Here is a 10,240-nt window from a genome sequence, read left to right on the forward strand (position 1 = left end):
GGTCCTGGTGCTAAAAACTGGGAGTTATCCACATTTTGAACCTTGTAAGTTAAAGGCTACCAGCAGCATCTGTTTCTCCTTAGCCCTCAGGATTGCTCTCAATTGTTACAGCAGGTTCTGAGAGCAAAACAAGATGCCATAATGTGCTCTCAGGGTGTCTTGGGAGCCTCCTCCATATTAATAGCGGTTTTCTGAAAATGTGATGGCTGTGTTCAACAGCCTCTTGGACCAAATCCAGTTTCTAATGGATGGATTGGATTTCTCATCCCATATTCAACCCCGTTGTTTATCTCAGCTGCGATGAAAGTGAGTATAGGGGTCCACTGGAGGAGACCACTGGCTGGAGTCGGAAGTGAGGTTAGGGGATAAAGTTGCCTCTGCCCCAAACTATGTTTGCCAAGAAAAAGAGATTTTTTTGTATTTTCCAAAATTCTAAAGTATACATGTATGACTTTTATAATCCAAATACATGTCATAAATGTTTGTTTTTATATATTAAAGCAAAGAATAAAAAAAGCCTTGGGCAGGTGGCCATCATATAGATGTTGGCTTCTGAGGAAGGGAACTAATACAGACCGAGCAGCTTTTGTGTGGCCGACCCTACATTACAACAGACTTAAGATTATCCTCAGCTGTGGCTCAGAAGGGCCTAAGTGTTTTGCCCCAAAACATACAGTAAATAGATCAGGAGTCAGAGCCACTTCTGCCTGACTTCAGACTTCTTAAAGAGGCCACTGTCTTTCAGCCTGCAAGACAAGCAGTGCGTTGAGGCCAGTGGAGAAAGTCCAGCCCAACAGCAAGAGTGCCCGAAGGTGGAAATGGAGTCCTGCCAAAAGGAGTGTGCTTCCCTGCGGAAGGTGACTGAGGGTATCACGGCTGTCACGAGGGGCAAGGCTGAGAGGAAAGAGAAAAGTCGTGTGTTGGGAAGGAACCTGAATTTTGGGCCCCGGGCCACCTAGGGTCTGTTACCCAGGGCTTTTCCTCTTTTCCAAGAAGCCATTCCTACATAATAAGTTTGCATTTTAGATATTTATTCTTATGACAGGCAGGCAAAGTAAGGGAAGGACATGCCTCTAAACATTCAGACTAGATCCTTCAAAATGGTGCCCTGAAGCTTGGTGCACTTCACTCACGGCTCAGGCCCCATACAGAACCTCTTGCGCTGGGCGGGGATCTAACCATTGAGGTGGCCCTAATTCAGCAAGGAAGAAGGAGACCAGGGCCTGCCGGTGAGACCGATCACAGATCAGCAAAAAGAAAACCCAGAAGTAATTCAGAGAATACCTGAGGTCTTAAAGGGCAGGAAACGGCCTGTTCAGTTTCTCTCCTTGAACATCAGTGTAACAAAGGCTGTAAGTAACAACTGTCACATCCATGGAGAGGGCAGGCTTTATTAAACTGGACTTGTAGTCGTGCATGCCCTTTGCCAACGGATCAGAATTACACGGACTGTGTATAAAATTAATGGCAGCAGCCTACAGTCATCAGGTGAGTCATCTCCCCCACCCACTTCAACCCCCAGCAGTGGGCATGAGTCCACACTATTTTTTTTTTCTTCCTGGTAAATGAAGCACAGGAGGGTGAAACTGGTTATCCAGGACAGGGAATCTGACTTACACATATTTCTGTGGATAGAGCTAACTTGTCTTCACCCTGGTCTTACCAGTAGGACTAACAGACAAACCACAGGTCCTAGTATAGCCTCTTCCCCTCTTGCCTTTTACTGCAACATCAGCCTGTGCTTACAGCCTTCCTTGATAATTCTGCCTTTCAGATTGTGGAAAACCAACAGCAGAAGATGGACCGCTTGCGTTCAAAAGTACAGGTGAAGTAGAGTCCTTGGGACATTGTAGGCAGGACTTAATGATGGAATCTCTAGAATTTAGCCAGCCGTCTATACTGTTCTCTGCTATGCAATTTGCTCAGTGTTAGGAATACAACGAGAATGAGACCCAGTCAGTGCTTTTAGCCTACAGTCTTGTTGGGAAGGGTTTCAGCACAGGGCTGTGAGAGCAATGTCCATGTTACACTAGGGGAGCGTAGAAGAGTCAGTGGGAGAGGCGGAGGTCGAGAGTTGCTGGAGGTCATGACCCTTGAGGGAAGAGGTGGAATTAGGCAAAGAAATGGAACTGGAAAGGATGGAGCTGGAACTCCAGATAGAAGGAACGGCATGGGTAGAAACATGAAGGCACGAAACTGCAGTTTTGCAAATGGAGCTGCAAGCACTTTGATACTGTTGAAGTAAGATGGCAAATGGAGAAGTAGGCTGTGGGAGGGCTCTGTCTCCCATTTAGTTAGCTTTTATTCTTTAGGTAGGTGGTGGGAATCGACTACAGCATTTAATTGGGGTGTGATGTGGTCAGGTTTGCAACTCAGGCTTCGGTATGGAAGAAGATTGGCACTCGGAGAGAGGCAAGGCTGGAGGCCAGTGGACTTGTGCAAACCCTCGTGGGAGATGAAGAAGGAGCCTGGCGTCAGGCAGCACAGCAAGGAGATGTGAGGGGATGGGTTTGAGTGAGTTTTAGTGGGTGAAATGGAGAGGAATCAGTGACTGACAGAATTAGGGGGCTGAAGAATAAGGGAAGAATCAAGGAGGACTCCTGGTTTCTGTTTTGAGCCAGAGTGGGAGTGTCCTTTATACTTTATTTAAATCAGCTATAAAATCGGGGGGATATTGGGATGAATAGAATGAGAGATGGAAGATAAATATAAATAAATACCTCCTTCCCCAAACTACCCCTGCCCCCCCCCACACACACACACATTGACTAGATTTGGTGCCTGTAGGAATGTTCTACTCCTCCTCATCTCTGTCAAAAGCATTTGAAACAGTATTGTCAAGGACTTGGGCTGTGAGCACCCTGAAGACTGGTATTATTTTCAGTAGCCTCTGTAGCCCATCATAGTAAGCGCTCAATAAATATTGAACTCAACTGAATGGATTCCGTTGCCTGCCCTCAAGAGAGTTACTGCGTAGTGGAGGGAGGCATTGTGTGCACCGCCAGCGGATGCACTCGTGAGCTCCGATGGGGGTATGAGTAGCAGGGTGAGGTTAGGATTAATTGACTCCGATTTGCAGATTAAGGAACATTCAGGTGGGCCTTGGAGGTTTCCTAGGTGACAGAGCAGAAGAGGAGTCTAGGCGAAGGGGAAGAGAAGTGAGCAACAATCCTGGAGCCGGAGCCTTTGGGGATGAAGGCCACCTAGTCATTCCATGTGGCTGGAGTGTAAATTGTGTGGAGGGTCAAAAGAGAGATGGAACTGAAAAGTAGGTAAGGGCCAGACTGGCCTGGAATGTCCTCCTGAGGAACTGGCCTCTTACTTTGTACAAGGTCACTGGCTGTAGGAGGGTTCCAGTCAGGGCGTTCCAAAATAAACACTTAGCAGCAGTGTATGGGCAGGGCAGGGCTTTGCTATATAGTCCAGGCCATGGTGATAGCCTCTGAACCAGACTAGTTACCTGGTGTGTTCTCCCACCACTCCTTGCCATGGAACTTAGAGCCTACAGCAGCAAGTGGCTCAAGAAGAAGGAACAAGCCAAGCCCTGAAAGAGGAGGCCCAGCGGAGGGAGACAGCCCTGCAGCAGCTCCGCACAGCTGTGAAAGAGGTGAGCAGCGACAGCCGGGCATCTTGGTACTGTTTCTCTGTGCGTGCTCACTCCCCAGCCCTACTCCCACGTGAGCCCCCATGTTTGAAAGGTGCCTGCTGAGGTTTTTTTGGTGGAGGAATAGGAAGGGACATTGCATCATCCTTTGTACTAAAGGTCCTAAGCCTGGCTTAGGGTGGTCATGATTACCCAGGAATGCTTTTTGTATGTGGGAAGTCATTCTCTCTCCCTTTGTCTTCCTGCAGCCACAGATTTGTAGGGTTGGGAAGGGAAGGGTTCAGGAATACTGAGGGCTTGGTGGTCTTCATGGAGTAAACTGCTATCATCAGGGGCAACCAAGTTCACTGGCCAAGTGCCTCTGGGGAGTCTCCCAGAGCAAGGATCATCACATGGCCCAGCATGGGTAAAGGGCTGGCACTGGAGGAGGAAGTCTTTTCAGTGTCTTTAAAATAGGATGGAGGGAGGGAGGGGAGGAGAGTGGGTTAAGCTGTGCAGGGTGAGGGGGAAGAGACACACGTGTATGTGAGTAACTGGTCTGCATAGCGAAGCCCAACTCCACTGAGCTAAGGTTCAGAAAGGAAGGCTGTATTCCAGCACTGTCTGCTCCAGGTCCCCAGCTTCTCCCACCGCCCACTAGCTGTCACGTTGTCATTGTTGCTCTCTTTATTCCTCTGACACACACTGATCAGACTGGCTGGTGGCCACTTTTGTCAGGGTGGCAGGGAGAGATTGAAACCAGTGTCTCCTCAGATTTCACGGTTCACGTTAAGCCTTCTCTAATAGCCTGGCTAACAGAGTTGGCTGAGGGACTGGCTTCAGATAGAGTTCCGAGGGGTGGGAGTATCTTCTCTGGTTCCTGAACAGAAACCTGGAGGCTGATGATTCAGAGTCTGCTGGGGAGTGGTTTCCCCGCCATTGCGGGAGCCCTGTGGACTCAGCCTACCTACAGGAGGAACTAGGCCCCGATACCGGAAGGGGGGTATAAGGGGGGACATCACCTGACTCATAGCCTCCTCTCACATACAGATATACATATATTCACACTCAGGTACAGATACACTGTCTTTTCCTGGGCCTGGGTTAATGTTCTTGCCCATCTCTCCTCTCAGCTTTCAGCACAGAACCAGGACCTGATTGAAAAGAATCTGACGCTTCAGGAATACCTGCACCAAGCTCAACCAGGGTCCCCATCTTCACCAGACACAGCCCAGCTGGCATTTGAGCTGCACCAGGAGTTGGCCAGTTGTCTTCAAGATCTGCAGGCTGTCTGTAGCATTGTGACCCAGAGGGCCCAGGGCCATGACCCCAATCTCTCCCTGCTCCTAGGCATTCACTGTGAGTCCTCAGGCCAGTCTGGGACCCAGGAGAGTTCATTCTCCTCTCACCCTCATCCGACTTCCCCATCCTTACGGCAATGTGTGAACAAGGTTCTGGGGGCCTGATTACTATCCTCTGAGAGTTTGTGTGTTTGCAAAGTAGATGTTCTGTAAATCTATTTTGAGAACCAGGCATGTTTTGGGGGTACCTAGGTGCAGGAAAAGCAAAAAGTGGCCCTTGGGTTGCCCACTATCCCCAGCTGTTTTGCTATTTTAAAAATGCTGTGTCTCAAGACTATGGGCCTCCAGGTACAGCCTGTGCATACTGCCCCTCACCTAAAAGTGTCCTTTGACTAACATTCTCTCAAAATGCTCTCCTCCCCAGCTGCACAGCACCCAGGGACTCCACTCGATTTACAGGAGCCGGATGTAATCAGGAGGAAACTAGAAGAGGTTCAACAGCTGCGCCATGACATCGAGGATTTAAGGACCACCATGTCAGATAGATACGCCCAGGACATGGGAGAAAACTGTGTCACGCAGTGAGGAATGCTGGGCGTGGGACAGGTTGTATTCCCCAAGGGAGGATCTGGTCTGCTGAGAGCACAGTCCAGCAGGCCCTGCCCTGACAGTCTCTTGCCTCCTGTGTGCTGCTATTCCCAGAGAAAGTGTGGAAGGGAGGTAAGAGCCTCCATCTGGGGCCAAGGGCTACCCAGGGAACTGTGACGGCTCTGTCACTTTTGCCTTGTTGGATTGCATTTGTCCTATCATCCTGATTCACCCTTTGAAGGTGAGTTATGATTAACTTTTGCAGGTCACCTGATAAGTCCTCACAAACTATTTCAAGCCTCAGACTGACCTCAAAGACAAACAGTCTTCTCACCTCCCTTCTGCATCCTTTGGGGTGGATCCACATTCATCCCGGATCCATACCTTGGTCCGGCTGATGCACAGATTTTGTTAGAGGGCCTTGAAAGGCTAAGTACCAGTAACAGTGGTCATCTGAGAATTCTCAAGCCTCGTGTGTCAGCTTTCCTGGGGGCTGGGCTAGCTCCTGGGTTTGCTTAGGCCCAGTCCCACTGCTTCTTCCTCAGGGCTCTTGTCCTCACAGACACCTCAGGGTGATCTGTTCATTAGCAAAGTACCTACTAGAATTGGGGGCCTAAGGATAATAGGCTCCTTCATCTGTGCCATTTTGCAGGAGACCCCGCTCTCCAGCTGCCCTGAGGCCTTGGGGCCCTGGCCACATGTTTAGCACAGCCCCTTTCTCCTGTATTCTCAGGCTGTCCAGGTAGCCCCCTTCTTGGACTTTGAGTGCAAACTCTTTTGTGGTTCTGGGTTTAGGCAGGATTTCCCCCCAGGATGCCCCAGGTCAACTGTCAAGCTGCTCACCCCCTCACCCTGGGGCGGGGGCCCATGCCCAGACCTGATTTGTGCCTTTTGTGTTGGGTGCGTGGGGTTCCCTTTCCCGCTCTGGGCTCCTTGAGAGTTCAGAGTGCCCAGTACAGGTTTTAAGGTACACTTCAGTGTTTTCTGGGGTGGTGGTGGTGTTTCTCTAGGGCCTCTGGACCCTCTGCTTTCTGTTTTTTGTTGCCTCCTGTCGAGGGGGCATCTCACAGATGTTTTTATCTGGTTGCCGGGCTGGCCCCAGGCCGCCTCTAGAGCCAGAGCCAGGCCGGGCAGAGGCCGTGTGTAGGAATGGGGAGCACTGAGCAGTTCAGGAGCCACCGTGGAGTTCTTGCTGAGCTTTGGGCTGTCAGGGAAACATCCTGGACCTCACTGCTGGGCCTGAATGAGACCCGTTAAGTGTTTTTACAAATTGTGTTTTATTTATGCAGTGACTTGTCCCTTCCATTCAGAGCAGTCCCACCCAGCCATCCCTCAGCCTCTGGGCTCCTGCCTCCCGAAAGCAGAACTGCCTGGTTGGTCTCCACCCTGTGCTGGGAGCTCAGCCACCATGCTCACGGGTATTTTTCCTCATAAAGTTTATAAGCAGTTATTTATATGAACTCTTGTTATGTCAACTGGTTTGTATTGCCTATTTTGATTACAAAATAAAAATTTAACAGACTCCTCAGTTTCCTATTGCCTTCCATCACTGCTATCCCCTACTCCACCCCTTATTTTGGCTTGTTGAAGCCAAAGCCTGGGAGTTTAGCCAAGCTCCCCAGACAGCAGCAAGGAGGGACCTTTGGCAGGACCAGCCTCGTGTCTGTGTCTCTACTTCTCTGTTGTTCTGCGAGGAAAATCAGGTCTCTTCCTGTACCGCTTTCTGTTGGGCAGAGCTGCCCTGAGTCACAGAACGAAGTCGCGGTTGGAGCTGCAGTGATGTGTGCAAGAGGAAGTCAGCTGCCTCTGGGTGAGGAAGTGGCTTCCCCTGGAGCAAAGCAGGGCGCTGTTTGCCTCAAACAGCTAGGGTCATCTTGCTGGGGTACTCTTTGAGCCCTGGACCTGGGGGGCTTCTGGAGGGGTGTCATGTCCAACCCCAGACAGACAGCAATCTCTAAGACTGGGCTGGTTGCTACACTCTGCTCCCTGTGAACACCCTGCATTTGTGCTGATGTCGGGAGTGCCATCTGTGACCTGGAGTTGAGGCTGGGCTGGGGACACCCCACCCAAGGACCAGCTGCGGATCTTGAACAAGGAGTCTGACACCAACCTCTGCCTCCGCCCATTGCAGACCCAGCAGCCTCTTCTTACCTTGGCCTCCATCTGGCTCCTTGAGGGTGTGGCCCTGTACCACCCTTGCTTGTCTGTTTGCACGAGTGGCGAGGACATTGGGGAAAAGTTCTCAAGCAGGGGTTGTCCCTGCCTTGGTGTGCCTATCCCAGCGGGTTAGCCATTTGTGGGTGTGCCCTGGGGGGCTGTAGAGAAGGGTTCCTTGGAGCTAGATTGTTTGAAAACAGCCTTCAGAATTCAAAGCCGGGAGCTGAGCTCCGTGGCGCTGTCGTGGCACCAAGGGTGGGTGGTTGGGCACAACAAATCCGAGCGAAGCTGCGGTGGTGGCCGCTGCCAAACTCTGCCCTCCTGGCCTTTCCAGCCCTCGGGTCCCTCCCCAGTCTCACACAGAACCCAGAAGAGAGAAGGGCGAAAGCCCGGGCCCGGGCGGGGATGGAGGGGACCTGCGGTGAGAGGGGCGGGTAGCACAGGCCCTGCCCCAGCCCCGCCCCTGCCCGCGCCGCCCATTGGTCCCGAGAGCGGTGACTCGCGGGCTGAGCAGGAAGGAAACCGCTCCCCAAGCGAGCGGCGGCGGCGTCGTCTCCAGGCCGTGCAGCTACAGCTACCGCCGCTCATCCGCCAGTCCTTTCACCGGCAGCATGAGCGGCCTGCGCGTCTACAGCACATCGGTCACCGGGTCCCGCGAAGTGAGTGCGTGCCTGGGGCCCACGCTGGGGGAAAGCGTGGGCACCGGGATCCGCCCCCAGGGTGAGGGCGGGGCGGGGGCTGCGAGGCTCGGCCTCCGGGCTTGGGTCCCATCCCGAACACCTTCATTGGGCATCCTGGGGCCTCTGCAGCCCCAGCAGGAACTGCCCACACCCATCCAGTGTCACTCGGACACTCATTCTGTGCACCCCCACTACCAGGACGACCCACACTGTTTCCTTATCCTGCCCCTCCTCTCCTCTGTCGCGTGTACCTGGACGGGATGGCCCCTTACCAGCCTGTACTCAGGCCTGCCCTGCCTTGCCACGGATGAGCTTGTGGCTCTACCTACCCTGAACCTCACCCCACCTCCCTTTGACTTACCTCCCCTTGGTCGGTGGCCCCTCTCTCCCACACCACTGCAAGCCTGACTCATCCTCAAAAGTCCTAGTAGCAAGAACCCTCCCCCAGAGCGTGGAGGGGGAAGTGGGGGAACAAAAGCTCCTGGCCACAGTCCCTGTGTGCCCGGGGTTTCCCCTCTAAGCCTTCCAGCCTGCTCATCGAACCCTGCCTTCCTCGTGCCCCCAGATCAAATCCCAGCAGAGCGAGGTGACCCGCATCCTAGATGGGAAGCGCATCCAGTACCAGCTAGTGGACATCTCCCAGGACAACGCCCTGCGGGATGAGATGCGAGCCTTGGCGGGCAATCCCAAGGCCACCCCACCTCAGATTGTCAACGGAGATCAATACTGTGGGGTATGAGCCCGGGAGTTGGGGAGGGGGGTATGATAGGACTCGGGCCCAAGTCAGACCTGAGACAGAGCACCAGCACTCAGGTGAGCCCCTCTCTCGTCCCCTCCCCCAGGACTATGAGCTCTTTGTGGAGGCTGTGGAACAAAACACGCTGCAGGAGTTCCTGAAACTGGCCTGAGCCAAGCCCCAGCCGGCCAACTGCACCCCGTCACCACATTCCCCCAGCCCCCAGCCATTGTGGGCCATGAAGGACCGTGTGACCAACTCCTTTATTCCTAACCTTCTGACCTTGGACCCCTGCCCTCCAACCAAAGCCTATCCTCCTCTTCCCTCTCCTCCATTCAGAGGCAACATTCCTTGCCCAGTAGTCTCAGAAATTGTCTTAACAGCCCAAGTGCTGGCTGTCTCAGCCTGGCCCTGGGGCTACCACCCTGCCTGGCACTGGCTGATGGGCACCTTTGTTGGTTCCATTAGTCAGGGCTCTGCCAAAGGCCCCGCAGACCCCAACCTGAGAGCACCCTACAGATGATTAAATGTCCCATTCCATTGGCGCCTTGTCTGTTTGGTGTTGCCTAGACATCCTGAGTTCCTGCTCTGAGCAAGGCTGGTAGATGTAAGTCTGCTGAAGCTGTGCTCCTGTGGGCAGGTCGGTTGAGCTGTCCCCTGTGTGGCACTTGCGTTGAGATAGTGCATGTGTTTGGATATATGTCCGGCACACATCTGTGTGGACCAGTGGTTTCTGCAAACAGTGTGGGTGGGTCCCCTTCCAGTTCACATGCATGTGATGATACATCTGTGCCTTGGCGTGTACTACACATTTGCATGTCTGTCAGTAATGTGGCTGGGCCATGTGGCTGCCTGCCTGTGTTCCAGCAGATTGGCTAAGTGTGGGTGTGTCATGGGAATTGGTGCACAGCTGCAGTTCTGCCAGTTTGGGGACAGTGGCTTTGTGCACAGTGTCAAGGAAGCTTCCCACATGTTTGTGGTTCTGTGCATATCTATGCACGGGGATCTGCTGGCTACACACTTGCCCATGAGGCTCTGCCGCCCCAGCTGAGCCAGTGCTGGAGCCAGCCTCCCCTTCACTGGAACTGCTTAACCCTTCTGGGGAGAAAGAGGAACCTGGGAGACAAAGACCCAGCGCCTAGGCCTGCCAGCTGGGGCTCGAGTTACAGAGAGGGCGGGTCAGCACCGCCCCCTC

The 10,240-nt window shown here is 53.0% G+C and overlaps 2 protein-coding genes across 3 annotated transcripts in view; both read left to right on the top strand.

Moving 5' to 3' along the window:
* Nucleotides 1–7,000, top strand: part of CEP85 (centrosomal protein 85) — a 29,977-nt gene extending 22,977 nt beyond the window's left edge. For both annotated transcript variants that reach the window (XM_028512778.2, XM_036025553.1), the window contains 5 exons: nucleotides 746–857; nucleotides 1,775–1,825; nucleotides 3,500–3,607; nucleotides 4,717–4,942; nucleotides 5,309–7,000. In XM_028512778.2, coding sequence (XP_028368579.1) covers nucleotides 746–857; nucleotides 1,775–1,825; nucleotides 3,500–3,607; nucleotides 4,717–4,942; nucleotides 5,309–5,469 — 658 coding nt within the window. In that variant the 3' untranslated portion in view covers nucleotides 5,470–7,000. The remainder of the gene's footprint in view (nucleotides 1–745; nucleotides 858–1,774; nucleotides 1,826–3,499; nucleotides 3,608–4,716; nucleotides 4,943–5,308) is intronic.
* A 1,128-nt stretch (nucleotides 7,001–8,128) lies between these two features.
* Nucleotides 8,129–9,590, top strand: SH3BGRL3 (SH3 domain binding glutamate rich protein like 3). Its single transcript, XM_028513482.2, has 3 exons — nucleotides 8,129–8,288; nucleotides 8,875–9,042; nucleotides 9,152–9,590. Exons 1-3 carry the CDS (start codon nucleotides 8,241–8,243, stop codon nucleotides 9,215–9,217), a joined length of 282 nt encoding a protein of 93 aa, XP_028369283.1. The 5' UTR covers nucleotides 8,129–8,240; the 3' UTR covers nucleotides 9,218–9,590.
* The last annotated feature ends 650 nt before the right edge of the window (nucleotides 9,591–10,240 follow it).

This window comes from Phyllostomus discolor, chromosome 5, assembly GCF_004126475.2.
Source record: "Phyllostomus discolor isolate MPI-MPIP mPhyDis1 chromosome 5, mPhyDis1.pri.v3, whole genome shotgun sequence".
Lineage (NCBI taxonomy): Eukaryota > Metazoa > Chordata > Mammalia > Chiroptera > Phyllostomidae > Phyllostomus > Phyllostomus discolor.

Bases quoted from the DNA above. Each gene is read 5' to 3' on its own strand.
- SH3BGRL3 (XM_028513482.2), top strand. From the start codon at position 8,241: ATGAGCGGCCTGCGCGTCTACAGCACATCGGTCACCGGGTCCCGCGAA. The intron at 8,289-8,874 runs GTGAGTGCGTGC...TCGTGCCCCCAG, and splicing joins CGGTCACCGGGTCCCGCGAA to ATCAAATCCCAGCAGAGCGA. The intron at 9,043-9,151 runs GTATGAGCCCGG...CCCCTCCCCCAG, and splicing joins ACGGAGATCAATACTGTGGG to GACTATGAGCTCTTTGTGGA.